Below are 27,910 nucleotides of genomic sequence, written 5' to 3' on the forward strand. Positions count from 1 at the left end.
CATAATATCGGAAGTCTCTACTGATCTCATGTAGGTCGCAAGAATGTCACATTTCTGCCCATAACACCGACCCCATCACCATGCTCATAGTCCATATCTATACTAAGTGCAAATTGACAAATGGTAGTACCTTGTCAATAATGCGCAGTGCGTCAAATAGTTCATGTTTTTCATGGTGAGGGGATTCAGCTGTCTACCACATAAATTATGTTCTGCACTAGGCTACGTTCTGTACCCAATCAATCATGATACTACTTCGAGTCACTTCGAGCCCCTCCGAGTCAGGAGTTCTTCTAGGAATTTGATTTTTCATTTATTCTCAGAATCGAAGGGATTCCAACGTCACTCCATCATTGCAACTCAGAGCCAGGATTTGGATGCAATCGGATACATCGTACTTGTTCGAGATATTGACTCCCTTCCAGCATTCAAATATTCACGCACGACTCTATGGGAAATGAACAGTCGACCACTTGTATTGTGAATCTACAACTGAAAGTTACGAGTAGTGATACGCAGAGAACCGCATATTGGGTATGTACAAGTAAAAAAAAATTACTCAGGCTTACTGAGCTTGGTCCAACTCTCTAAACTTGTAAATCTATATAGAAAAGCATTGGGTTCTGGGTCATGAGCGTTGGGCTGCTGGCCTTCTGAGCTCGACGACCGTTTAAGGCGAAGATAGTATCGCTCGTCAGCATCTCTTTTAAGCACCAAAAAACAGTCCACCAGGAAATCCCATGTGCTCGATTCGGAGGGTGCAGAAGCTGTCATATGACCCTGAAAAACATACTTCTTCTCGCCACATGCCACAGCGCCTAAAGTCGCCCATTCATCCAAGGGGCGTAATCTCCGTGATAGAAGAACTCCATTCTTGTAACGCAAGGAAATCCAAGCGAAGCACCACATGAACGACTCCAAATCATGACGATACAAGTGTTTTACTTCACCTCATTGACCCTCTTTGGTGAGAAGATCGAGTGCCATGAACGGCACCGTGCCCGTGCGTTCGTTACCCCGAGGACCTGGGTCACCCACCAATGAGGATAGATCGTAGTCGTTTAGAACGCCTATCCGCTTGTCGTCTCTCCAGTACCACATCAGATTTCCAGGGCTGACATCTCAATGATGGACCCCTTCCTTCCAAAGGGTAAGATGGCCTAGATGCCATGTCAATGAAAGCCATGTAAATTCGATTAAACACGTACATAGGATGCATTGACGCCATACATCAAAAAGCTCTTTGCCGTGAAGCTGAGTGATGGGGAAGAGCTTGCGGAACACAAGAATGTAGAGCACGCGACTGCCTGTAGTGGGTTCCGGAACGTCAAGCGCTTCTCGAATTGCGGACGTGGGATTCATGAACGTGTGGTGCCAAAGCAGCTCAGGAACATGGTCTTGGACAGTTGCGTGCCTCTTGGCGATCTCCTCAACCTTTTTCAGGATCTCCGGCTCGCTAGTGCGACTTGCCTCTCCCCAAAAGATCTTGGCCACCATCCCATCCTCGAACTTGCCGTATTTCTTCATGAGCGCTTCGCTGGTGACAGGGACCACATTGGTCGCCCGTCCTTGCAGTCCGTAGTGCATCACTCTTTCGTCGTGGCTGGTGTGAAGCAGCAGATCCACCTCTCCAAGTTTTTCATCCTTGATTTTAAATTCGTGGCATAGTTTCCCCTCAACTTCAATTGGGAGGAAGTCTTTGTTTTGGCCCCAATCGTGAATCTCGAAGCGTTGTAAAGTATACAACAGCACCATAAATCGCGGAAGATCTTGCAGTAGGCGACAACAACTTGAGAAAAATCCAAGACTATGCAGGCAAGCAAGGTCAGATTCGGCAACGCCGAACCCTAGTGATCAAAGGCATCATATTTTTCAGTCAATTAGATGTTTGTCGTGGCCTTCCATGGATGCCGTTGTGCTGAGCAGGTGCATGTGAAAAAGTAGTGATTTGAGTTGTTTTTGACCAATTTTTGACTTTCTCCCCAGTAACTTACTAACTACTACGTACTAACAAAGTGGTCGGACACGAGTTTTTGGACAGAACGGCCCTTGGGCTTCTAGGCCACATGTCAAATTTTTATTGTTTGTTAATAGGAACAAATACTACCTAGGTCATCGTATTTCTGCCAACAACGCTAGCACCGTGGAATATTCGAATGGAGTCCGACGCTCACTCGGAGTCGCTCCAGCCTGAGGTGACAGATGCCCTAGGCATGTATATCTCCGCAGTGCGATGGGTACGACTCGGATGTCTCCAACTATTGAGTACTTGAGTACTGATCGGCGTTTGAATCATATATGTAGATACCCAGGACTACCAAAAGTATCTACTACTGTGATTCACTACTTTGAGGGAAGGAATGAGGGAAACATACTCTGCTCGTTGCGCATCTGTTATCTTCGCTCGACCGATAGTCAGGGTCTCCAGGGGACACTTTGACCGTGCCAATAATGCCTGCATATCCTCATGAAGCCAAGAAGATCCACTGTAGCTTTTGCGGTGAGCTCCAAGCGCGCGCAAATTGGGGAGTGATAGAGCATTGAACAGGTCAGATAAAGGGCGCGTGAGCAAGGGCCCATCATAAAGGATGATGCATAAGGATTGTAATTTTGTGTGCGTGAATGATTCCATGGATTTTTTTCGGTCGGATCCTATATGGACATTTAAGGAAGAGAGGTTGGGACATAATTGAAGCAAATGGAGGAATGCGTTCGGGTTACATACGGCGATCTGGATATCCGTCAAGTAAGCCCATACGGGGCCTAAAGAAGACAAGTCCTCGATGTCGAAACGCGGCATTATGTTAATGAACTCGAGACAGCGCATAGTGGACGGCAGTCGCGAGATAAATTGTGCAATAGTTGGAATATCATGATTTCGCATTCCCAATATGGTCAGCTCCTGAAGTGCTGGGAGGTCAGTAGCAAACAGCTGAGGGTGTCTACCCCGGAAGTAATCGACAGAGACTCGGAGAAATTTTATATGCCTCATATGAGGCTGAAGAAGACTTCGTAGTTTGGTCGAGTAGTGGTGCCCGAGTTCTAATGAGAGCGGACGTCCTCGTGAACGCTTGAGCCACAAGTCATAACAGAAAGCTGCCTGCTCCCAGCCTCGGTCGTCGGCTTCCACATACAACCTGCACCATAGATCGGGCGTACCCACAGCAACCTCCCTCCATCGTTGGCATATTCTTGTTAACAGTACGGGGGCTTTGACTCCGAGCCTCAATGGGGATAGCGAAAATATGATTTCAGGGAGACAGTGGTTGAATATTTGGGATAGGACTTCCGTTGGAAAGCGCCAGAGAGCCGATAGGAGTCCCTTGTGCAAATCCATCGACTGCATGATCTTCTCCTTCTTTTCGACGACTTGCTGATGATGATATTTGACGCTATCCATCACGGCCTCCAGATCAGAGATCTCGTCCAGAACTGCATCCGATTGCTGCCGGCGCTCAGCGATAATGCTGACAACGCTATCTATCACGGCCTCCAGGCCCGAGAGCTCGTGCAGAACTGTATCCAATTGCTGCTGACGCTGAGCGATAATGTTGATAACGCTCTGACGTTCGAGCTCGACGGTAGAGTGCTCTGTATTGGGGAATCTGGAGTATGGAGTTTCAAGGACTGGAATCTAGTAATCGTCAGTAACATGACATGTGATATGTCGAAATAAAAGGAGTAGACGTACAATCACTTGCGAGCGTGCGAGCTGGAATGGATTATTGTTATTCTCAGCTGACACGGATTCTAATTCAAGAAACTTAGCACTTACGATGTTTTGTAGTGCACCGATGATATCTGAAACAGACTCAGAGATATTGAATTCCGGGTGGGGTGTCTGCATGTTGTTCGCTAAGGCGAGTGAAGCAAGGATGTAATAGGCCAGAATACGAGGGAACACAGCAAATGAAACAAATGCTATAATATTGAGTGGTACCTCCAACACGAGCAAAGTTAGGAGAGCATGATGACAACATGATGATATCAGTATACAATTGAGCCGCGAGCGAGTTGAAATTTACTCTATTACGTAATAACGAGGCACAAGCGGAGGAATAGAGTTACAATATTTTTGTGTAATTCTTGTGGGTCAAAATCATGGCCACTGCGCCATTGCTTACCTTCGGCGCATGAGCTTGCTATGGGTTCTCCTCATCGAGCTTGTATGTCTTCTCAGTCGCACTATCTCTCGAATATACATCGTCAACCTCCCATGTGTCCACGCCAGAGCAACGCAAGGAGAATTAATCAAACTATCTGAGCAGGAGGATCATGGTCAGTCGCATTGTGTCCGAGTCTACTTCTGCTGCACTGCATACCGTCCCGGCAATTCCTTTTCCAATACTCCTTTTTGATCCAGGCCAGTCAAGAACTGACCACGATCTGCTGCAGCCGGATAATTATCGCCACCTGGACTTCGAAAAGACGTGCTCCCAGCGAACTTTGGACCACCTAACTCGACCTAACTCAACCACGTGCCACCTGCCCCTCGCGTAATCCCTGTTCTTTTTAGCTTGAACAAGCGACCAGCATAACGCATTGTATGATCACTACGTTTCAGACCTTGAAGCGCTATGTTCCATATTTCCAAATACCAACCAATCTGCCCTGCACAAAGACCAGAGGATCCGCGTTATCACCACCGGGCGTTCTTCCTTCGTCTTCAGGTATAGTTGGAGGGTTCGCTTATCCTGCAGGAGCAACCCACCCTGAAGGAGAGAAAGACGGTGCTAGATGCATCGCCTGGGCTAGGCGGACGCAGGATCAATCTACGAAGTAGGCGGTGTGCAGAGGGATGAGTGTTCTCTACAGCCCAAAAAGTGTTTATGCATGATCTCTTGGTTTTCTTCGGTCTGATGCTGGTGAAACAGCCGTCGGCGAAATCTCCAAGTGAACCAAGTGTCGCTTCCGACTCGACCTAATCCGACGTCCCCCCATTTTTGAAGCCACTCGGAAATCAGTCAACGAGGCACGTCGACAGCACATACATTATCAACAACGATGTCAACATGAACACGGTATGACTTGTCAATGGCAAGCGTTGTGGCCCCCAACACCATCTATATCAAGGCCTTATATCGGTTGTTACTATGTAAATGGTTTTATACCAGCTGTAAAGTCTGCTGGAGCAGTGTGCGAGTCGGAAGAATACATTAATCGTGGGTGACGCAATACGTGAGGCATAATATCGGAAGTCTCTACTGATCTCATGTAGGTCGCAAGAATGTTACATTTCTGCCCATAACACCGGCCCCATCACCATGCCCATAGTCCATATCTATACAATGGAAGTCGGTCAGCATGTTCCAAAGTGCGCGTTAAATGACCTTACGACGTTCAGTGCTTTAACCAGAAGCATCGGGTATTCGTAAAATGGCGGAGCGTATTTACTTCCAGCTCTGGGATGGGTGAATAACACCCAAATGGAGTAAAGCGCTATAGCAAGAGAACTTCGTGCCAGCAGTAACGGAGATTGAGTGATCCTAGGGATTCCGGAACCAGATGAGCGCGATCGTGACAAATTACCGATGTATTACTGACCCAGCTGCTAATGACATTGGTATTTCGGAATACTCGGGACCTTTCCCAAAGAACTTGAATGCTCCTTCCTGCATGATATCGAATGCTTCTCCTACGCACGTGGACAATCATAAGCCTTCAAGCAATCGACAGTTAATATCGGCGTACCTTCGGCTGCAAATAGGCCAGCCCAACTCATGCTCATGGTATTGATAGTGGATGCGAGCGGTTTTCTCATATGGTGCCACTTCCGGAGGACGGACGAGATTTCATCCCAGTTGCCAAAGTTCTCGATGTTGGCCAGAAGATCAGAAAGGATGACCGCGTCATTCAAGGCGACCGTCATTCCACCCGCAGTCAGCGGGTGGCGCATATTTAACGAATCTCCTAGCAGAAACGCGCCTGCCTTGCTAGATTCTCCCTGCTTTATCGCCGGAAGATAATAATGCGGGACTCGTCGCAGACGTGACGTTTCCATAGCATTGAGAATGGGCGCGCGTACGGATGATGGAAGCTGAGGAACAACGTCGCGTATCATATGCTCCTGCAATATTGATAGTAAGTGGGGGCGATCGCGACCGCACAACAAGGCATAATTACAAACCTTGAGATCTGGCGGCGGCTCCTTCATTTCGACCAGCATCCGATACTCGTTGTTGGGGAGCTCAAAAAGGATGACCGGTCCGGCGCCTTTCAGGACGATCATGGTAGCATACTTGGGCATCGGCAACTTCAGGTCTTTCACAATCAGACCTGCCAAGTAACCCTTTTGCACAGGCTCATACGGCATGTTCCCGAGGACGGCAGTTCTAAACTTGGATGAGGAACCATCCGCGAGAACGACGAGATCAGCATAATATGACTCTAGCTGACCACCCGCTTTGGAGGCGCGAACACCTATTACGCGATGTGTGTCCTCGCTCTCGATAAGACCGGCTACTGTGGTCTCAATCACGTCAACATTGGGCGCACGCCGTGCGCGGTCGCGCAAGGCCATGATAAATGCCCCATGGTCGAAAGCTCGGGCATCATGGCCTTGAGGGAATGAGGCGCAAACGCCATTCTCCTGTCGTAGAACGTAATAACCTGACAAAGAAACGGAGCCAACATCCGCAAGGCATGACTCCAGACCAAGCTGTTTAAGCGCAGTAACGCCGCCAGGCTGGAGCAATTCAGCGACAATACGGTCTGGCTTTGACAAGGACCGCTCGAGTAGAGCTATCCGCAAAGGAGCGGCACGCTTGGCATATGTCTTTGTGGCGAGGGCATGGGCAAGGGCCGGCCCTGCTACACCGGCACCAACGATGAGTACGTCGTAAGAAGGGGAGAACGGCATGATGGGATTATGACAGGCAATATTGCTGACCGGGTATTTATCATGCCTAGATCATTTCTCTTTGGGTAATAACCTGCACCATGCGATAATTCAACATATTCGTATCGGATGACTTTTCCGCACAGGCTTGAAAAATGTTGAATAGATTAGGATATCATGACTTTGCCACATTAGGGAGACGCGCCGCTGTTCATTTCCAGTGAATTTGCAAATGCATTGTGCTTGCCCCCCTCCCACTGTAATTTCTCAACCGCGCTATCGCTCTTTCATCTGTACTAATACTGCTAAGCTCGTGCCTTGCCTGCCTGAATCGCTTGTATATCATGATGCGGTGTCATGCGAGTCGTTGTTTGTTACATCATGCGGAACTAGTAGGTTTGTGTTTGGCATCGGTAAGACTCGACCAGGTCCGGTGCCACGTCTGAGTCGGTTCTCTCATCACAAGGGTCGGAGTGATGTGTGACCTGTCTCTGCTTATGTTTCAGAAACCATGTTACCATTCGATTGACGCTATTATTGCCACTACACACTCTTACTAGTACTATTCAACTGGTAAACGTTGGATCCCTCAAACTGTGTTGGAGAAAGGTACGAAGCTTTTTTTATTTATTATCGTCTTCACTCATTCTATTAACTTGCGATCTTTGCGCACAACAGGATACGTGCGAGGGTGGTGAGCTTCAAGACTTGGAAGAAATATGCTTACTGAGCGGTGGTTGAGGTCTTTGCCACTGATGTAATGATGTTCAGGAACCACCTTGTTAGAAGCCGATTTACTTCGGAACGGTAACAGGGCACTACACAGCTCTTTCTAATTAAAACTTACTGATGCAGTGCCTTGTGACAGTTACCTGTAATGATTGCCCTTTGGAAGCACTTCGGCTCCCAAATGTTGACAAGAACAACGTACGTACGTGCAGTGTAACGGTAATGACAACGCCTCGAACACTTCATCAATTGCAAATGTGCCTCTGACCCACCCGAGTAGTAGGAACAATGGCGGCAAGAACATCTTGGCCATGAACAGGACAACATTCTGGAGCTCGCCAACGCCGATGTGAACGGCATCGACGATTCATCTGTACGAAAGCCGCCACCTAAAGCTTAAACCTCAATTAACTCAACCTGCAACTCGGGTTATCACCCATCTCTTTGCCCAGGTCGATCCAGAATACCTGCCATCCGCACTCATCGAACTCCTAAGACAAGTTTCATCAGTGCATACGCCTTCCACCGCACCAAACTCTACTCGTCTGTCATTTTCGCTGCCGTTGTCCTTCTCCGGTGCCTTTTGGTGCTCACGCCCTCGTATGATTGCCAACATCCTTGCACGTGTTGGCCGTTTTGGGATCTTTTGTTGAAGTTGGACGAGCTTCAAACATAGAGACATGCCTCCTTCACGACTTTACTTGGATATAACATTTTCTGATGTCTCCTTATCTTGTGTGTAGTCTTCCTTGAATGGCATCTGTTGTTTACTAAGTTGAATAAAGCTAAAAATAAGCACTCCAACATTTTCGTAATGGCTGGGTGAAAGCAGGAGGTGGCGAGAGGTCACACTCAGGCGCGGATCGGCGCGAGGGTTTCAGGGGTAGGGTTGTACTTACAATTAGGCCTAGTGGGGAGGGTAGTTTGGTAGGTGGATCGAGACTGCATGTTCGGCGTGGTGGGCAGTAGGCCGAGGGTAAGAAGGGTAACAGGCACCGGAGCCTACGACCCCTTGATGCGTTATTACCGTGCCAGACCTTGATTTGTCTAATGCTCACTTGCAGCAACGTTCCATTAAAAGCAATAAGCACAATCCAGGCTTAGCGCCAACCCCTGTCACTCGTGAACTCCGCTGTAATTAATGCGATGGTGGTCTGATAGAATGACGAGGATAGCAAATATGTCTTTAGCTGGCAGACCACATGCTTGGAGCCTATCATACACCATGCACTCTATTAATAAGCCTTGTCACTGAGGTGTCGGGTGCCTGCAATCACAGCTATGTGGGGTCATGGGGTCGACAGCTCGTGCGATCCTAATCAAACTAATTATATCGGATGATAGGGCTTACAATATTAACGAACACTGAATTCGCAGGCGAGAAAAGATCGAGGGTACCTGACGTTCGGCTGCGTATGTGTTGTTGTAAGTAATATAATATACCGGTAGGAGGGACTCCTTGGTAGTCAAGCTCGGACTACACCATCGTGAGCTCCGAGCTAGTGGTCAGCGTCTCAAGTCAAACGCGGAGTTAAAAACAAGACCGCTGGCGCTTACCGTAGAGATTTTATTTATCCATATTTATTGTCCACGTAGTCCTTTTCACCCTTTTCGCGAGGGGCTTACTCCCGCTTCACTATCTGGCCAAGTACCTGTTAGCTCATGCCAAGCCCATGCCACTAGTAATACAAGTGCCCACCTCAGCCTAATCGATCTAATCGGATAAGACCTCTCGAGAAGACCTGTCTATCAAGACTATGGCCCATGTGGTTTTCTGCGGCTTCTACTACGCCGACTGCAATCTCGTAGATGGACTTGAATATTACCCAATAAACTGTTCTATATGAAGACCAAGCCTCAACCGAATATCCCGATGATATCAGCATCACGGAGCGCTGTTGAAAATGAGATAGAGATAACAGTAATCGACGAAGAAGCTCCACTCATCGTGACGACGTTGACGTAGTTCATTGTATGTTCTGTATCTGCAGCAGATGTGTAACCAAAATAAAGAAGATAAGCAAACGTTAAGCATATGAAATCGGCTATCCTGTACCAGGGAGTCATGCAGGATGTTGTGGGTCAAAAATATGTAGTACCCGTGCACGTTGTATGGTGTTGTGTGTACACTGTACAGCTCCAGTAGATCGCTTGCTCCCAATGTGACAGCTGTCATTCACAGCCACACGACCAGTTGAATCATTTCGGGCGACAGGTTAGTCTAGACCTCATCTTAGAACATGACACTTTGTTCCTGCTAATAAGACTGCAAAATCATTCATTCCTATAAGATATGATATTACCTTAAGATGAATTCAAATAGGTATCAAAAGAGAGCTTAACCACGTCTCTTCTGAGTCCTCGGGTCCGAAACCAAATGGAAGTAAAAGAGTATATTCTCCTTCTCAGTGTAGGAAGATGCAGCCAACAGGATAGTCATGTCGAAGGGACAAAATTCGTGAATTACTTGACGACAGGTCCCACAAGGCACAATCAGCGAGGCAACATCGTTAGGAGGTAATTAGTGTAAGGTTTGGAGCGAGGATAATAACGACATACGTTGTGACAGCGAGCGCTGCAAAATTACGCTTGCCCTTCATTCTGATCTCGAGATATTTTGTCAAGCGCTACCAGATAAGGTGGACGCACCACCGCCTTTTTTGCGCTCTGTACAAATCGTACCACCTATGTGTGATGGATGAATAACACTGAGAGCCAAGTAAGGTCTTGAAAGACCGTAATCACCGTACGAGGCGTTCCCGATATCAACACCTTTAATTATTTCGCCATTCTCAGTGAAAAGAGCAGCTCCCACATGGAATTTGTAATAATACTCATGAACTCATTGTGCTCGTTCCACTTTTAGGGCGATAGACACATACCTTCACCTGCAGCTCGGAGGCGATCGCGGTTTGAAGCTATAATATCAATAATAATTCGTTAGTTGGGATAATTCGAACCCGAGGGTGTCACTAACCGACAAAAAGCAGGCCGAGTGCACCGCGTAACTTGGGACCTGCTGGCAAATCGGTGGCATTAATGTGGAAGAGTCATAGTACCGACGGGCACTCGGACTGAGCCGTGGTAGTAACACGTTCTCGAAGTACTCAGACGTGGCCACGTTGTTGCACTGTCCGTGTGGTTCTTTTTCTGACCCATCCTGGCGTGTATCCATGCGGACCCGGTATATCGAAGGCTCGTTTTACTACGTGGAAGCTAGGGCCTTTACATTCTATGGAAGAGGATGGATTCCCGCGGAGATCGTAGGATGATATAGTTAAGACTCGGATAAGGTGGATACGACCATGATGGGACATGCATGACGCCCCATTGCGGAGTCTGCGGACTCCGGAAGTAAGTCTTAATCGGCTCCGAGTCACTCCTCTATCGATATCGGACGCGACGAGGATGGCCCCGCGAAAGAAACGTTCGCAAAACGCAAGAAGAAGCGGATTCTTGTAAATTCGAATTATGGGATTTCTCGTCCATCTCTGACGTCCTGGTTCTCGATCCAAAGCCCCGATGTTGGCACACTCGATCTGGACCTACATCCTTTCTTCCCATCGGCCCTTCGTTCGGGCAGGGGATACCTTCATACCTACTGTCTTTGAGAGGATAAACGGAAGCTCACTCAGACTATACGGGATGCCTTTGGGAGGTGTCAAAGCAGAGGAGAAAGATGGAGGCATGAGTGTATCTGTTCGAGGCCGATGGCAAATACATAAGCGTGATATCTCCAGCGTGAGTCCGAGAGGAATCTAACAATGAACTTCCGATGCACCAGCTAATCATCTTGCTCCGTTCTCCCCAGTCATCGCCTCTCTTGAACCTAGCGCACTCTGAGACAAGCTCCTCCAGGATCGAGTGAAGGTGATTGATCCTTGTACCGCTATCCACGCGATATCGCGTCATCAACGGAGCCCTTGACATGCTCGAGCAACTTTGTGAGAGAAGGTGCGTGCATGCAACGGAACAACCGCTTACTCCGCAAGGAAGGAAAGACCACCTGGTTGCTGTGCTGTGGGACGAGCAACTGCACGCGGAAGCCAAGATGTAGCAGGTCTTGCTGGGGAGAGAACCTCTCCGAAAATCGGGACTTGGTCTTGTGCTCCCGCTGCATACACACGTCGTACTGTAGAGACGCGAGTGCTAGCCATATGAAAGCCTGGGTTGGCAGTCATACTGCGGAATGCAGGGACTGGCGCTTGTGGGAGTACAGCGCTCAGTTCGTAGCGACAAGCTGGGGGAAGTTCCACGACCAGTTTGGTTTCTGGTGTGTTACCACTGATCACAAATACAAGAATGCAAACAGATCCTCTACTAGTGATATCTCGATAGAAGGAAAAATGTTAATGTATTTCGCTCGCACCTCATCTGTCATCGTCGGCTTCCCGCGACTGCTAAAAATCAATCTCTCCAGGGGACACTTTGACCGCGCAAAAAATGCCTTCAGCTCCTCATCAGGGTATCGGACACTGCCAGAGCAGTAATTTTCAAGCACCCGCAAATTCGGGAGCGATAGAGCATTGAATAGCCCGGATAAATAGGATGAGGCGTCACAGCGGGCTAAGACGCGGAAGGTTTGGATATTGGTGTGCGTAAATGAATCTAGGGTTTCATTTGTGTCGAATTGTCCGCAAAATTTGAACGAGGAGAGATTGGGACATAGCTGGAGTAGATGAATAACTGTGCTCTGGTGCAGCAGTGTGGCGACATCGAGATTTGTCAGGTGTGACCCTGCCGGACCGAAAGAAGTTTGCGTGGTGTTGAAATACCATTCAACGACCTTGAGGCTGCGCAAAGTGGCCGGTAGTCGTGAGAGAGACTTTCCGATGGATGGGCTGTGTCTATTCCTGTTTTCTTTCAGGGTTCGTATGGTCAGCTCCCGAAGTACTGGGAGGTCGTCTAACAAAAGTTCGGGTTCGACCACATCTTCGTGAAATATGATAGACAGAGACGAAATTTGATTGATGTAGGGCTGAAGAAGGCTCTGGAGCCTGGCCGCATCATCTGCCTCGCAGACGAGCGACAACGAGAGCGGATGTCCCCGCGACCGTTTGAGCCATACGTCATAGCGGGAGGCTTGTAATTCCTCAAGGTAGTAGTATCGCAAGTTGTCAAACCCCACAGATACCCTGCACCATAAACTGGGTGTGTTCAGCAGCAACCTCCCTCCATCGTCGGCATATTCCGGTTAACAAGACGGGAGCTTCTAACGCTGATGGGCGGTTTGATTCTGGGAAACAGTGGTCCGGGAGACAGTGGTGGAAAACCTGTGACAGGACTTCAGTTGGCAAGCGCCAGAGACGCGATACGAGTCCCTTGTGCAAAATCATTGAATGTCTAATCCTGTCCTTTTTTTTGAGTAGTTGCCGGTGAATATTCTTGATACCATCCATCACAGATTGCAGGCCTGAAATCTCGTGCAAAACTGCATCTAGCTGTCGTTGGCGTTCGGAAATGATGGCGTGGATACTCTGGTCGTTGTGGGTGACAGACTGATCGGTATTTGGAAACCTGGAACATGATGTTTCCAGGTCTGGAATCTAGGAATCGTCAATGAAACGATATTTAGTATTAATGTCGCCATAGACATACGGTCACTTGTTCGGAACATGCGAGCTGAAGCGAACAAATATTATTATATGCAGATGCGAGTGCTATACAAGTAGACACTTACGATTGTCTGCAGTGCATTGATGGTGTCCAACCCGAATACTTCTGTGATTCCCTTGATTGCCTGGGGCATCATGTTGTTTGTTGGTTAATGCGAAGACAAAGGTTAGTCTCCCAAAAAATATCGAAGCTGACCGTTGCAATGAAAGGTGATAGCGCGTCAAAATAGCCATAGCCACTACGCCCAGACTAAAGTTAGATCTAGTCCCACTACGTAATAGACTGACTACGCCATTCATTGATCATTCATTGATGTCATACAAGCTAGTTGTATCATGATGTCGTCACGAATGTTTATGTATCATGTATATAACTACAGCTGGTCTCCAAGTCAGACTTATCCACTAAAGCACTTCTACCATTTCTTTACTTAATCATGTCTCTAGTGCGCACATTCTGCGATCCATTGAATCACCGAGTTCGACATGTTGTTTGACGATCCTTTCAATGCTCGTCTCCGTCCTTCTTCTACCACCCACAGTACTCATCGCCGTGATCAGACGTTCCCCAGGTAGGTATACTATTACCTTCAATCTATTAAACACTCTACAGCGCTAAGCCGCGTCAACACAGAATGGACCTACACGAGAATACTGAGACCAAGACACTGACCGCGATATTCGAACTCCCTGGTATGAAACAACAGGATATCAATCTCGAGGTCCATAGGAATCGCCTGACAATATCCGGGGAGTCGAAATACTTGGAGAATTATGACAAGGGCGGCTATGCGGTGCAGGAGCGCTCATTTGGCAAGTTCTCCAGGACCCTTTTGATTCCTCAAGGAATCAAGGTGAGAGTACACTGACAATCCAAATTCTGTGCAGCCATTTAGCGCGTACGGCCAACGTATTGTCCAGGCTGAGGATATCCACGCAAAGATGGAGGATGGATTGCTCACCGTGTGCTTCCCGAAGGCTGGACCAGACCAGCAACCCCAGCAGGTTACAATTGGGTGAAGACGCGGTGGCATCTGCCTGGTCCCACCCACAATTTTTTCGAATATGCATATTAGTGAATGCGGAAAAAGAGTCTGAGTCTTTTGAATTTTGAAACAATAATGTATCTGTACGATAGTGAATACCGGGTCCGCCTGATAATGTTCGAATCACACCTTTATTTGAATCCCGACGTGCAACGAGACGCTGCTAAGCTCCGCATTGGAGACCCAATTTTGCGTTCCAGACCGTTCTGCATCCCGTGCCATTATAACTTGTGACTTGTCGCCCCACTCAAACAGGCACATCGAACTTTTGAGCTTCGGAATAAAACAAGCAATCCGAAAGTCTGATCCCCGATAAATCCTGCCGGCGACATATCATATTCTTCCTTGCGCTTGAAAAGTACCTTCAAGGTGCGAAGAGATATGAGCACATTGCGAAGCTTGATAGCATACAGTAGCAGTAACACAGAGCGTACACCGTGGCCCGATTGATCACCGTATGGAACATTCTGCAACAGCCAAGGGCATACGTAAGTGTGTCTTGCACTACATATTTGAAGGATGAAACAAGGGCAGACCCACTCACTTGTGTTGAAGTTGGGTGACCACAGTGCCAGCGAGAGCGTGCATCCTCTGGAATGCCTGAGCCACAGGTCATAGGAAAGGGCTCGCCACTCCTAGTCTTCACGCACAAGTCTCACGAGCATTGCACCATAAAGTGGGCATATCTATGGTAACATCCATCCATGGCCGGCAAATTGCGGTCATGTTGACAATTCAGAGGTGATTGCTTACCATACAGCACTGCAGAAAGCGCCGTTCACCTCAGTTAGGCCGAGTATGGCTCTGCGAAATTTCTATACGTCTGATTCAGTGAGCTGTCAGTAGTGAATGGATGACTCTACACACACATTGTATCTCGCGTTTTAGAATATGCGTCAAGGTGGTGAAGGGGTCTGAGAGTCAAAGCTCGCAAGTCTTGATCTCGTCGGAATTGACTGCTTCAGCCGGCTTATCCATGCTAAGATCTAAAACCTTCTAGGTGTTTTCCAAAACGTCTGCAATACGCGCTTGCAAGCTCATGCCCACGAGTGCTAGTATTGAGCTCAATGGATTGTATACACCTTCGAGCAACCTAATCACCTTTTTGAGGGCCAGTGTATCTGTCGTCAGGTCGAAGGGGAGGAAGGTTGTTGCGTCGATACTGGAGACCCCATGTCAAGTCTTCTCGTATTATGCAATTGCTTGGCGTACAGAAGAGTTGATGATATCCAAAAGAGCTTTAAGCCTCTACCTCATACAAGTTCGTCATATCCGGGGATGTGGGGAAACCATGGTTCCAACATCATAATTTATGCTCTTGAACCACGAGAACAACACGGAGAAAACCGATCATGAAAAGAAAGCCCTCCTAGGAGTCGGGGATACTCTCGAATAAGCGGCCTAAACCGATGATGCATGTAGTTGCAATCATCACGGTACGTGTGACATCGACATCGCATTACCTAGATGTGAGACTTGATTAGTCTTAAAGCAAACAAATTTCAGTTGAACACACACCAGCACAACCCTGGACTGTTTCGAGCGACATGAGATGCGCGTCAGGCTCATACCAATCCCCTACCTTCACACGTACCGTCACTTTTTCATTCTTGTCCAGAAACTAGGGGGCGGCGTTGCCGTCTAGAACCTTACTTGATCAGACAGCTGTGAAGGATCCAATCGCGCCTGGTTGAGAATTTTCCATACTTCATGATCCAACAAGAGTATATGGCGAGCAAAGGCCGTCACCGACGATTGAGTCAATAAAGAGCTCGCTCTAATACTGTGATAATAGAAGTTGGGTGACAATTGATTGAACACTTGACATGCGGAGCAACTTGAACTCAGAGAGCGTCGCTTTGTTCGTCGGAGTTGCAAAAAGACTTCGGTTATGTCGCGTAAAGCCGTCACGGTTCAGAGGCTACTATTACTTCAACTTTGGCCCAGAAAACGAAAACTGGATAATTTTGATACTCACGCACACTGCTGCAACTGGTCAGGTCGACCGTAACATCCTCCCCGAGCAGCCTGAATTTTGACGAACAGTGTCTACTTGAGCCCAGTATCTTATGCTCAATGCTCTCGATAAAATGACCGGCCGCTGGGCCCTGGCGGACCAACGTAAAATGTCTAAGAATCAGGTCATGTGCAGTACGCTCATCGTAATCTATGCATCATTATTATATCATGATCATCCAAGGCACCCTAGATCACTGCACATTCCTCAGGGTATTAGTCCTCTTACTGTATCTGAACTGGTGAGGATTATGTTGATTGTCGTGCCTTTACAGGGTCATATATTGCTTTGTATTCCAATGTAACGAAATCCTTTCCTATATATCATGGTGTATGTCAATATCTTCTCACCAGTTCTCTGATCGAATCACAGTACTTGTTGGCAACTACTTGCTGCAGACTTTTATTCAGCCGCGTTGCTACTCGAAAATGTCGGTCCCGGACTCCTTCGGTTTGCAGTTAGCCAAGGTAATCTAATCGTGCCTTTTTGCAACCTTTTTCTAATGTCTCTAATTATTGAAGTATACTAATCGTGAGTCAGGCTGATATAGTTTTATCATTATTCACGACTCTCCCAAAGTCGCTGGATTAACAATCCTAGTAAGTTGCGCCTCTTCAGTCTCGTTATAGCTCTGACGTATGACCAGATTTATGACTACTTTGTCACCTTACACTCTGAAGTCAGACAAATCAGTCGCCTACGCATCGGTGCTGATCTTTCTAGTAGGTCCAATGGACCTGGGGACGGAAGTGGGGAATCACTCGGACCGTCTTCACGTTCTCACGATATGTACCTTTTGCTTGTGCGCTTATGACCTCGTACTGTGAGATACACCGCTATGTGCTACTACGCAAAGGCTCACTCCTAACTAGCCGCTATCAAGACATGGGGCACGCAAGATGTGAGTGCACCTTTGATTTGTGCAGTGCCGATTGCAACTCACATCAACATATAGTGTGCACCTTTCAATAATGCTTTAAATGGTTGGTTCAGAGTGCTTTCACGACATGACTTAAATGACATTTCGCAGGCCTACACTTCTTGAGCATCATTGCTGCAGAAGGTTGACTTTTGCATACCACATTACGGCGTGCATTTACACTCGCACAACAGTTTTGTTGATTTTCAGGGTCTACGCCTTTTCTGGCAACAAAAAGGCTTATCTTATAAGTATCCTTTCCTTTGGTTTGGTACAACAATATCTCTATTCCACTGTACACCACTGACCCACATGGAGCAGGCCGTCTTAGTGGCATCTGTAGTTATAAGTGCTGCCCCCATCAATTGGAGGATCCCAGGAGGCGAAGTCTCAAGGCTCACTTCTTAGTCTTAGTATTCATCCTCTTGCAGGTCCCCCTTGCGTGATGGAAGGGGCTCGTAGCAGCGCCATCCCGTATGCACTCTTGATGTTGTTCGAGATAGGTGAGGTGACTATCTGATTCAAAATTCCTTCATTGATAATCTACTTCCAGTTCTCATGTCCACCACTGCATTCTTGAGATATCGACACTATCTGGGTTCTCATAGTGCGTTGATCAAGAGTGTTTATCATGATGGACTACTCTACATGTTTTGCATCACAAGTATCAAGGCCATTGTTACCATTGATTTCATGCTGACATTTCTGTAGTGATATCTACAATCAATGTGATCGTTATCGCTGTGTTGCCCGTGAGTTCTTTCTTCGCTCTGGTCGATCTCAAAAGAACTGAGTGAAACCCCTAGCTCTCGTACAGCGAAACGCTAAACACGTTAGTCTGGTCAAGTATATATGTCACCGAAAACTCACATTCATCATTTCAGACCTCAAATTGTTGCGCACAGTGTTCTTGCTTCTCGAATACTATTCAATCTCCAAGAAAGCATGGCGCAACCACTCGTACCCACCTACCGATCGGCGACTTCAATCGAATTCAATGCGCGACCTGGAGGCAACGAGACAGCTGGTCAGGTAGATGAAGCTTAAACTTGCTGATAATTTTGCAAGTCATACAAATTATACTTGCCATTTGAGGTTGCTGACTATGCTCACACATTTCAGCTTGTGTTTTCCGCGGCCTTCGTATTTTAGTGGTGAGCTACTCCACCACCCAGGTGTATGCGTTCTCCATGCTAACAAACACGTTGATGAGCCTGTCGCCGACATCTGCATGTAGCCACTGCTCATCATTTCTTGTAGAATTCAGATACTCAGTGTGCTGGGACCACGCCTCATCCTTAGCGTTCGAGAGTATCATGCAAAACGTATGGTTGACTCTGACACAGAAACTAGCATGAATTCGATTGTCTCCAAGGAACGTGTACATATATCAACTAGCAGTGTTGTATAGGGACATGTTTGTCGAGTGGTCTGTAGGGAGGAGAAATCTGGCGGAGGATCCTTCGTAGTATTTATTCAATATATGGCATTTCGAAGTATATTTGACAGATTTAGAGGTCAACCCACACCACTACTGGAATGGAGTAGCTACTCGCCCAAGCTTGCACCAAGTAATGGGAATCTCAAATAAGGGTTCACGGAGACGAGGTTAGCAGGAAAGCAGGGCCAGGAAGGGTGCAGAGCTGGCAGGAGGGCAGAGCTAGAGTCAGTGTGAGGCAGCATGTTAGAAGGCCTCAAGTGTACTACTATCAAAGTCAAAGTACTAATGAGGCATCAGCCGTGATATTCTGTTAGAGACCCTGCTAAGCACGACCATCAACGTAAAGCAACACACGAGATACAGACATGCATACATACATACACCCATTAGCATGTCTCGCATGTGGGCTGTTGCAACAACCAATAAGGAAGATAACTTGTGGGTCTCGGTAACCGATATCGATGACATTATAGGTATCGACGCGAGGTGTATTAATGGCGAGATTCTTGTCTTTGAAGCAGGGGTTATGGATAATTTCCGCGTGACAGATAAAGTACTTCCAACCTTGCACTAAACGAAAGTACGATGGATGAAAGCAGAATTAATTGCCTAGAATCGATGTCAGGCTAGATAAGGTATGGATGATGATACGAATCCTGGATGACGCACATTATAGGTCAATGACACGAACAATGACAGAAATCAGATTGCCGATTTTGTTAGCATTCTGAGTTTTGTATTTGCGAAATTCTATACGTCTGATTCAGTGAGCTGTCAGTAGTGAACGGATGACTCTGTACATACATTGTATCTCGCGTTTTAGAATGTGCATCAAGAAGGGGGTTTGAGAGTCAAAGCTCGCAAGTCTTGATCTCGTCGAAATTGACTGCTTCAGCCGGCTCACCCATGCTAAGACCTTCTAGGTGTGTTCCAGAAGGTCTGCAATGCGCGCTTGCAAGCTTATGCCCACGACCGTGTGTTGGGGGTGCTAGTATTGAGCTCAATTGATAGTATACACTTTCGAGCCACCTGGTCACCTTTTTGAGGACCAGTGTATCTGTCGTCAGGTCGAAGGGGAAAAAGGTTGTTGCGTCGATACTGGGGACCCTATGTCAAATCTTCTCGTATTATGCAATTGCTTGGCGTGTAGAAGAGTTGACTGTATCCAAAAGAGCTTTCAGCTTCTACCTCATTCAAGTTCGTCATATCCGGGGGTGTGGAGAAACCATGGCTCCGCCATCATACTTTATACTTATTACTCTCGAACCACGAGAGCGACACAGAGCAAACCGATAATGAAAACAAAGCCCTCCTAGGAGTCGGGGATACTCTCGAATAAGCGGCCTAAACAGATGACGCATGTAATTGCAATAATCACGGTACGCATGACATCGACGTCGCATTACCTATTTATTAGTCTTAAACCAAACGAATTTCAGTTGAACACACGCTAGCACAACCCTGGACCGTTTCGAGCGACATGAGATGCGCGTCAGGCCCACACCAATACCCTACCTTGGTCCTTCACACGTACCGTCACTTTTTCCTTCTTGTCGAGAAACTAGGGGGCAGCGTTGCTGTTTAGAACCTTGCACAGCTGTGAAGGATCCAAATCGCGCCTGGTTGAGGAATTTCCATACTTCATGATCCATTAAGAGTATATGGCGAGCAAAGGCCGTCGCCAACAATTGAGTCAACAAAGAGCTCTCTAATACTGTGATAGTAGAAGTTGGGACAAGTTGATTGAACACGTGACACACGGAACTCAGCGTTGGTCGGAGTTGTAAAAATACTTCAAACAACGTTATGCCAAGCGATGCCTAAGGCCGTTCAGAGGCTACTACAGTCGACTCCCTCCTAACACATACCAGGTATAACCCATACTCCCTCATAGGACATACATTTTTGGATTTCCCGAGTTGGTTTGCGGGGATTTCGTGAGCATAACCCATAGGTATTTTTGGCAATCATAACCCATACCTTGGGTCGGATGATGCCGATGTAGCACCAAAATAGGAAAATATATCATGTAATCCGTATCTCAGGATGACAACAATGGTCCAGGACTCTGAAATATCAACTTCTTTGTCATTATGAAGCCTGTCGAGATCCTAAAAAAGGGCTTATGTCCATCTAACGGATGCCACGAACAACCCCACCGCACATGCCGAGACACTTGTTAAAAATGCCTTGGATGATCTCGAGGCAACCAGCGCTCTCCAATCTTCGAATCGGATGGATATTGCAGGACTTCTGAACCCAGCAATCGAGACCACCAACATTTTCAATGCGACGGATGAGGATATCTTTGAGTCTGTGATGGATGCGAAGAGGTTGCGGGAGAAGGCTGCTGGAGGCAACGACGACGACAATGACTCAGATATTGATGTGCCTGCGCCAGGCCCGACACGTTGTGAAGCGCTACAGGCTACCTTAACATTGAGGAAATACCTTGGGACCTTCGACGAACCATTTGCACGCAAGCTCGAGGTGATGTTAGGGTTGTTTGGACAGCAGACTCTTGCAGTCGAAATGCAGGGCATGAAGGACACAACGTTGACTGATTATTTTTCTCGTAAATAGCTTCATAGCACCTACTAGAGCAATACTAATGTCAGCAAGTACAAATTTTGTGTCTTCGGAGCAGTGGAATATGGCTCTCTTGGATACCCCATACTCTCTAATAGGCCATACTTTTGGGGCTATCCCGAGAGGTATGCGTTAGGAGGGAGTCGACTGTACTTCAACTTTGGCCCAGACTCAGACTGGATGATTTTGATACTCACGCACACTGCTGCAACTGGTTGGATCGACAGTTACACCCTCCCGGAGCGCCCTGAATTCTGACGAACAATTTCTACTTACATTTATAATTTAACCCAGTATCTTATGCTCTCGATAAAATGACCGACCGCTGAGCCCTGGCGGACTAAATTAAAATGTCCAAGAATCCGATTATATCATGATCATCCAAGGCACCCACATGTTCTAGATCACTGCACACTCCTCAGGGTATTGGTCCTCTTACTGTATCAGTGAACTGGTGAGTTCTCCGAGTCGCTGGCTATTATGTTGATTGTCGTGCCTTTACAGGGTTTTACATTTCAATGTCACAACGAAATGATTTCCTATATATTACGGTGTATGTCAATATCCTCTTCTGACCAGTTCTCTGATCGAGTTCCAGTACTTATTGGCGACTACTTGCTGCAGACTTCTACTCACCCGCATTGCTACTCGAAAATGTCGGTCCCGGACTCCTTCGGTTTGCAGTTAGCCAAGGTAATCTAATCGTGCTTTTTGTGCAACCTTTTTCTAATGTCTCTAATCATTGAAGTATACTAATAGTGAGTCGGGCTGATATAGTTTTATCATTGTTCACGACTCTCCCAAAGTCGCTGGATTAACAATCCTGGTAAGTTGCGTCTCTTCAGTCTCGTTATAGCTCTGATGCATGACCAGATTTATGACTATTTTGTCACCTTACACTCTGAAGTCAGACAAATCAGTCACTTCACACATCGGTGCTGATCTTTCTAGTAGATCCAATGGACCTGGGGACGGAAGTGGGGAATCACTCGGACCATCTTCACGTTCTCACGATATGGACCTTTTGCTGGTGCGCTTATGACCTCATACTGTGAGATACGCTGCTGTGCGCTACCACGCAAAAGCTCATTCCTAATCAGCCGCTGTCAAGACATGGGGCACGCAAGATGTGAGTGCACCTTTGATTTGTGCGGCGCCATTTGCAACTCACATCAACATATAGTGTGCATCTTTTAATGATGTTTTGAGTGGTTGGCCCAAACCGCTTTCATGACATGACGTGGAAATGATATTCCGCAGGCATACACTTCTTGGGCATCATCGCTGCGGAAGGTTGACTTTTGCATACCACGTTACAGCGTGCATTTACACTCGCACGACAGTTTTGTTGATTTTCAGGGTCTACGCCTTCTCTGGCAAAAACAAGGCTTGTCTCATAAGTATCCTCTCCTTTGGTTCGGTAGAACAATATCTTTGATTCCCTGTGCACCACTGACCCATATGGCGCAGGCCATCTTAGTGACGTCTGTAGTTAAAAGTGCTGCCCCCGTCAATTGGAAGATCCCAGGAGGCGAGGTTTCAAGTCTCACTTCTTAGTCTTAGTATTCATCCCCTTTCAGTCGGTCCCCCTTGCGTGTTGGAAGGGGCTCATGGCAGTGCCCTCCCGTATGCACTCTTGTTGTTCTTCGAGATAGGTGAGGTGACTATCTGATTCAAAATTCCTTCATTGATAATCCACTTCCAGTTCTTATGTCCACCACTGTATTCTTGAGATATCGACACTATCTGGGTCCTCATAGTGCGTTGATGAAGAGTGTTTATCGTGATGGACTACTCTACATGTTATGCATCACAAGTATCAAGGCCATTGTTACCAATAATTTCACGCTGACATCTCTGTAGTGATATCTACAATCAATGTGATCGTTATCGCTGTGTTGCCCGTGAGTTCTTTCTTCGTCTCGGTCGACTTCAAAGAACTGAGTAAAACCCCTAGCTCTCGTACAGCGAAACGCTAAACACGTTAGTCTGGTCAAGTATATATGTCATCGAAAGCTCACATTCATCATTTCAGACCTCAAATTGTTGCGCACAGTGTTCTTTCTTCTCGAATACTATTCAATCTCCAAGAAAGCATGCAGCAACCGCTCGTACCCACCTACCGATCGGCGACTTCAATCGAATTCAATGCGCGACCTGGAGGCAACGAGACAGCTGGTCAGGTAGATGAAGCTTAAGCCTGCTGATAAATTTGCAAGTCATACAAACAACGCTTGTCATTTGAGATTGCTGACTGTGCTCACACATTTCAGCTTGTGTTTTCCGTGACCTTCGTATTTTAGTGGTGAGCTACTCAGATGTACGTGTTTTTCGTGCTAACGAACACGTCGATAAGTCTTTTAATTTGTTGCATATGTATGTTGTGTTGTATATGAGCGAACGTGTATTACTCCTCCGATGAGCGACTGGCCTGACGGAGAAGCTTGCAAGGACCATCGCGATCTGAACAGATATAGCTAGAATACATTCTATCAATGAAGATGTGCCAGAGTCAGCTGGTATCCGTCGTGTCCTCATCCGCAACGAGAACCACAAAATATGCACGTGATTTTTGTTAACGTTAGTGCTCGCTTCATCGGCTCCGCAAGGACTATCAACAGCCCTTTGCGCCTACGACGTTGCAGAATTTAGGTAAGTTCAACCTAACCTGGTGAACGTGACTTATAGTGGGCCCGTTACGTATCCGATAATCACCACGTTCCTGCGAGAACTGACAAGTCGCGCCATTTCTCCCCTTTAGTCTCACCAGCACAAACCATAGATCTGACGCATGACAACAGTTGTACCTTCTTATCTCCCTTTTTTATCTACCTAGGGTCCTAGACAGCTTCGTGTCTATCTCCGCGACCACTCAATCCATGAGTTATTTTCACGGAATTCAAATTGATTGGGCCTTATAACAAGATTGGCTACCGTGCCATCTATTCTTGCGATTGTAAGTTCGTGCATATCATATCGTACGACCACTTACATACATCAGTAGGTCCCTCAGGAGGACAAGTTCTAAAAGTGTTGATTTGCGCACACAGAAGAACCATGTTTCGGTCCGATTCCATAGGCATCGCATAAAAAACTCAATTGTTTACGAGGCTTCAATGCATCTGGATATATGGTAAGTTTGGTTGTTAGTTTCGCATGCCAGTGCGAAATCCCTCATATAGCACTCCTTCTTTCCATCCTTATGCGAGGATCTCTCCCTCTCCGTGCCACAATACTCACAGCTTATCTTGCCTACCTTTTGTCTTAGATTGAATGCCAATGTCTATCTGTCCATCATGGACCGAAAACATGGAAAATCAAACGCCATGCGAAGTGTTCCGGGGCGTGAACAAGAGGTGCTCATGTATATGTAAGCCCTTTTCAACGGTTTCATGGGTCAGCGCTTAAATCACTCTAGACCCTATCATCTCCCCTCTCTCTTCTGAGCAAGCGTTTATCCCGAGTGGCTCAAATGTGACTGCATGCACATGGTAGGCCCTCAGTGCACATATATGACTTGGCAAATAACGATGTCATGATAAACAGTTCCTGGGCGAGTTACAACCTGTTTAGCGCCTGTATGTTCTGTACTTCTTCATCACCTTCACTGGTGAGGTAAGTCTTTTGATGTTATTAGATGTATATATGAGCCAACAGAGTGCAGTTGGGATGAGTGGATAACCAATTGTCCCACAAATATAACGTCGACAACAACGTGAGTTTCAACTGGTATGACACGACCCCTGATGATCCGATCTGAAGTATCTGTCAAAGATACATCCCTCCGGATGCAGGAGCGCTGCCTTCCAATATCTCGATACCTTGTTACGCGGGCTCCAATCGTACGTCCGTAAATCACTGACCACTAAACCACCCTTTCATGGGGACTGTCCCGCAGCTCGAAACTGGCCAAATGGGACATTTAGTGCAGTAGCTGCATCTGATATTGCTGCCATATGTATGTCCGCTTTGTTGAACCCATGAACACATGCTGACTTCAATAAGCATACTCCGATTTGACAGGAGCCGCTGGTTCCTGCGCTTCCAATGTATCATCAAGTTCATCATCAAGTTCATCATCAAGCTCATCATCAAGCTCCCATAAACCTCCGGTGGGTGCGATTGTTGGAGGAGTCATTGGGGGAGTCCTTCTGCTGCTTCTGGTCTGTGGTTGTGTACTGTTCCTTGCATATCGCAGACGCAGAAGGGCAAGACCCTCCCCTGAAATTACTCTGTCGGACAGCCCACGCTTGAACGATAAGTCAGCCAAAGACGTGTATCTGTCTCCTCCGAGTCCACACGATTCGCTATCTTCACCAGAATCTCCCAAGACAGCATTAGCCGTTGATTCTGGGGGAAAGCCCACGTGGACGGGAATTACAGACGCGCCTCCGGTTGCCACATCGCCTCTTGAACCGGCAATCGACAACGCTCCGGCGGATGGTCTTTGTAGTGCCTCTGATTCGCACAAAGCACCACCAGGACAGACCGCTGGGGTACGCGCTTTGGATGCGAGCCTGGTTACAGATCAAAACGTTCAAGCGATTGGTGTTCACGCGGGGGCAGATCACACTGCAACGGCGATTGCTGATTGCACTCCTTTACAAGAACAGTCTACCGCAGTGGAGTTTGTACGAGGACATGAGATGACGGTTCCAACTCTAGAAGGAGCGATCGAAAGCGTTCCCTTGGAGGCGGATGTCACGATGTCTCACGAAGACCATCCATCGCGGGAACTGAACTGTAGTGCAGAACCTACAAAGGAACTTCTGACCATGGCTCCAGTGTTAGAGTCGGAGGGTATCGAAGATAGCAGGGGGTACCTCAGTGATAACAGGGCGTTCCTCAGCGATGATAGGGAACTCAGCGATGCCAGGGAGTCCCTCAGATACTTTGCTGTACGTATTATCAATCCTTTTCAATGTCTTGGACAACATCAACCATCGCCCCCAGGTCAGCGACGTTGCCCCTGAGACTGCCCAACCCGAGGCTGAACAAGTCGGAAATCTCCTAGCACAGATTTACATTGAACAGGCCCCGTCCACCGCCGTCGTTCATGATGATTCTGCAAATTTCAGAACGATATCTCAAGCAGAGGCAGAGGCTGTACAAGCTCTCTTAGTTTCAGACACATACGACAGCCCGCCAACTTCCATGGCCTATCCAGTCGGAAGATCGTCTCTCCCATATATAGAGACAAGGAAAGCACCTGTATCCGAGGACCTGGTAAGTGTTTTTCGGTATGCTAAAAAGAATACATAGTCATTGGGTGTCGTTCGATGTCCTACATAGGTCAAGCGCATGGTATACACGTATCTGACGGATCCTGCAACAAAGCAAAATGTACCTCCTTCGCGTACACATGGCTTTAAACTGTGAGTGATGCTTCGTCCATTTCCCATAGTTCGAGACCGTGTATAACTTCTGTACAGTGACTTGCTGTTCATCCTGGATCTCACTGGCAGTCAACAACCATACATAGACTCAGTCAAATCATCCATTAATACCATCTGCGCAGAGATACTGGGATCGGATCATTTGAATTCAGCTCACCCAGGCGATCTTCGCGTCGCATTTATTGGGTTCCGCGATCATTATCCCCAGGAGGACTCTTTCGTTACCCGCCAATGGGACTTTGTGTCAGATATCACTCGAATTCATGCAAATTTGAGAAGTCTTCCTGGTGCTGACGGTGGTGGAGATGGGCCAGAGGCCTCAACGGCGGCTCTAGCTCGAGCTTTAACGATGGGGTGGAGGAATGACTGCAACAAGGTCGCTGTGTTAGTATCGGATGCTCCGCCCCACGGTATTGGATCTCAGGGCGATTACTGGCCCCACGGTGTACCAGGTGGTGAGAACTCGTTGCCGTTCGTCGTGGAGAACTCCAGAATTCTGAATGAATGCATACATTCCAGTGCCGGACCCTCTTGATCTGGCGAGAGAGATGCTCCAGAAGAAGATCACTCTAGTGCGTGTTTCTCTTTCTCAACACATTCTATTTGTCGACATGCATATTTTAGCATTTCGTCGCTTGCGAACCAAGCTTGAGTCGCTTTCATGTAAGAACATACCAAGGTCCATGATAGACCGTAATCATTCAATCTTACCTAGAATGCGCTTGATTTTTACCGTGGTCTAACCCGCATAACGGCGTGAGTTTCTTACAGAGGCAGACGATCCGTTCGACTGACATCAATTTACTCAAGGGGCATTGTAGTTCCACTACTTGACGCCAGGGTTATGTCGACCTGCATCATCGGTTCTGCTCTTGAAAGCCTTGCGATTCAGGATCTCGTCAACGAGTACAGGGAAACCCTCGAGGAGTTGGTTCCTTCACGAGAGCCCTCGTTGGTGGTGAAATACCTCCATGCCCTAATGCGCGTCAGAGGGCGGACGGCCGACCAGCTGATTATGGAGAATATTTATGCCATGTCTGATGATAGGAAGGAAAATGTTGAAATTTGGTCGTCAGCTCGTAACCTTGCTGATGCGAAGGCTCGATTGCGGGTAAGCTTATGATCATCCCAAGGGCTGGGACTTGTGTATTCACAATATTCCCGTCAGTCCTACTAGGTAGACGGGGTATAAATGAGAGAGCAGTGATGGGCACGAAATTGTGTAGGATACGTTTTTAGATCTTGATACGGACTTGGCCAAAACTCTCAATGCAAAGACATGTAGATTGGTGACATATCTCTAGCTCGAATGACGGGGAG

General features: G+C 47.2%; 9 protein-coding genes across 9 annotated transcripts; 4 read left to right on the forward strand and 5 right to left on the reverse strand.

Annotated features, from left to right (window-relative positions):
• Window positions 1–986: 986 nt before the first annotated feature.
• Window positions 987–1,982, reverse strand: F5147DRAFT_360709 (uncharacterized protein). The gene is made up of 2 exons (XM_041429384.1): window positions 1,209–1,982; window positions 987–1,160 (listed from the first exon to the last, which is right to left on the reverse strand). Exons 1-2 carry the CDS (start codon window positions 1,753–1,755, stop codon window positions 1,123–1,125), a joined length of 585 nt encoding a protein of 194 aa, XP_041288764.1. The 5' UTR covers window positions 1,756–1,982; the 3' UTR covers window positions 987–1,122.
• A 425-nt stretch (window positions 1,983–2,407) lies between these two features.
• Window positions 2,408–3,524, reverse strand: F5147DRAFT_714083 (uncharacterized protein; the record flags this gene model as incomplete). Its single annotated transcript, XM_041438449.1, is given in 3 exon segments — window positions 2,408–3,216; window positions 3,229–3,234; window positions 3,250–3,524. Coding segments are annotated over 3 exon segments (966 nt in total), but the record flags the coding sequence as incomplete, so codon positions are not given.
• A 2,678-nt stretch (window positions 3,525–6,202) lies between these two features.
• On the reverse strand, window positions 6,203–6,859 carry F5147DRAFT_583232 (uncharacterized protein; the record flags this gene model as incomplete). Its single annotated transcript, XM_041431704.1, has 1 exon — window positions 6,203–6,859. A coding segment is annotated over one exon (657 nt), but the record flags the coding sequence as incomplete, so codon positions are not given.
• Window positions 6,860–9,267: 2,408 nt separating this feature from the next.
• Window positions 9,268–10,742, reverse strand: F5147DRAFT_656105 (uncharacterized protein; the record flags this gene model as incomplete). The annotated part of the gene is made up of 6 exons (XM_041434053.1): window positions 9,268–9,462; window positions 9,488–9,617; window positions 10,127–10,194; window positions 10,217–10,252; window positions 10,450–10,485; window positions 10,545–10,742. The coding sequence occupies 6 exons, from the start codon at window positions 10,740–10,742 to the stop codon at window positions 9,268–9,270; spliced, it is 663 nt and encodes a 220-aa protein (XP_041288767.1).
• An 805-nt stretch (window positions 10,743–11,547) lies between these two features.
• F5147DRAFT_816040 (uncharacterized protein) lies at window positions 11,548–13,316 on the reverse strand (the record flags this gene model as incomplete). The annotated part of the gene is made up of 5 exons (XM_041443553.1): window positions 11,548–11,851; window positions 11,878–12,649; window positions 12,702–13,113; window positions 13,166–13,189; window positions 13,248–13,316. The coding sequence occupies 5 exons, from the start codon at window positions 13,314–13,316 to the stop codon at window positions 11,548–11,550; spliced, it is 1,581 nt and encodes a 526-aa protein (XP_041288768.1).
• A 252-nt stretch (window positions 13,317–13,568) lies between these two features.
• Window positions 13,569–14,235, forward strand: F5147DRAFT_714115 (HSP20-like chaperone). Its single transcript, XM_041438450.1, has one exon. The coding sequence runs from the start codon at window positions 13,818–13,820 to the stop codon at window positions 14,049–14,051; it is 234 nt and encodes a 77-aa protein (XP_041288769.1). The 5' UTR covers window positions 13,569–13,817; the 3' UTR covers window positions 14,052–14,235.
• Window positions 14,236–16,673: 2,438 nt separating this feature from the next.
• Window positions 16,674–18,650, forward strand: F5147DRAFT_816041 (uncharacterized protein; the record flags this gene model as incomplete). Its single annotated transcript, XM_041443554.1, has 12 exons — window positions 16,674–16,712; window positions 16,767–16,776; window positions 16,825–16,844; window positions 16,892–16,924; window positions 16,972–17,068; window positions 17,118–17,146; window positions 17,201–17,228; window positions 17,596–17,667; window positions 17,718–17,828; window positions 17,876–17,916; window positions 17,971–17,996; window positions 18,049–18,650. 12 exons carry the CDS (start codon window positions 16,674–16,676, stop codon window positions 18,209–18,211), a joined length of 669 nt encoding a protein of 222 aa, XP_041288770.1. The 3' UTR covers window positions 18,212–18,650.
• A 2,235-nt stretch (window positions 18,651–20,885) lies between these two features.
• F5147DRAFT_640991 (uncharacterized protein) lies at window positions 20,886–21,188 on the forward strand (the record flags this gene model as incomplete). Its single annotated transcript, XM_041433049.1, has 1 exon — window positions 20,886–21,188. Exon 1 carries the CDS (start codon window positions 20,925–20,927, stop codon window positions 21,186–21,188), a length of 264 nt encoding a protein of 87 aa, XP_041288771.1. The 5' UTR covers window positions 20,886–20,924.
• Window positions 21,189–25,988: 4,800 nt separating this feature from the next.
• F5147DRAFT_714131 (uncharacterized protein) lies at window positions 25,989–27,718 on the forward strand. Its single transcript, XM_041438451.1, has 8 exons — window positions 25,989–26,092; window positions 26,148–26,420; window positions 26,487–26,569; window positions 26,627–27,045; window positions 27,110–27,162; window positions 27,215–27,253; window positions 27,306–27,346; window positions 27,401–27,718. The coding sequence occupies exons 2-8, from the start codon at window positions 26,349–26,351 to the stop codon at window positions 27,711–27,713; spliced, it is 1,020 nt and encodes a 339-aa protein (XP_041288772.1). The 5' UTR covers window positions 25,989–26,092; window positions 26,148–26,348; the 3' UTR covers window positions 27,714–27,718.
• Window positions 27,719–27,910: the final 192 nt, after the last annotated feature.

This window comes from Suillus discolor, assembly GCF_016758755.1.
Source record: "Suillus discolor strain FC423 chromosome Unknown F5147scaffold_62, whole genome shotgun sequence".
In the NCBI taxonomy this organism is placed as follows: Eukaryota; Fungi; Basidiomycota; class Agaricomycetes; order Boletales; family Suillaceae; genus Suillus; species Suillus discolor.

Coding starts and splice junctions, on each gene's coding strand:
- F5147DRAFT_360709 (XM_041429384.1), bottom strand. CDS start 1,755: ATGGTGCTGTTGTATACTTTACAACGCTTCGAGATTCACGATTGGGGC. Junction 1,161..1,208: donor ATGGCGTCAATGCATCCTAT/GTACGTGTTTAA, acceptor CATGGCATCTAG/GCCATCTTACCCTTTGGAAG.
- F5147DRAFT_714115 (XM_041438450.1), top strand. CDS start 13,818: ATGGACCTACACGAGAATACTGAGACCAAGACACTGACCGCGATATTC.
- F5147DRAFT_714131 (XM_041438451.1), top strand. CDS start 26,349: ATGGCCTATCCAGTCGGAAGATCGTCTCTCCCATATATAGAGACAAGG. Junction 27,046..27,109: donor GCCCCACGGTGTACCAGGTG/GTGAGAACTCGT, acceptor CATACATTCCAG/TGCCGGACCCTCTTGATCTG. Junction 27,163..27,214: donor TCCAGAAGAAGATCACTCTA/GTGCGTGTTTCT, acceptor TGCATATTTTAG/CATTTCGTCGCTTGCGAACC.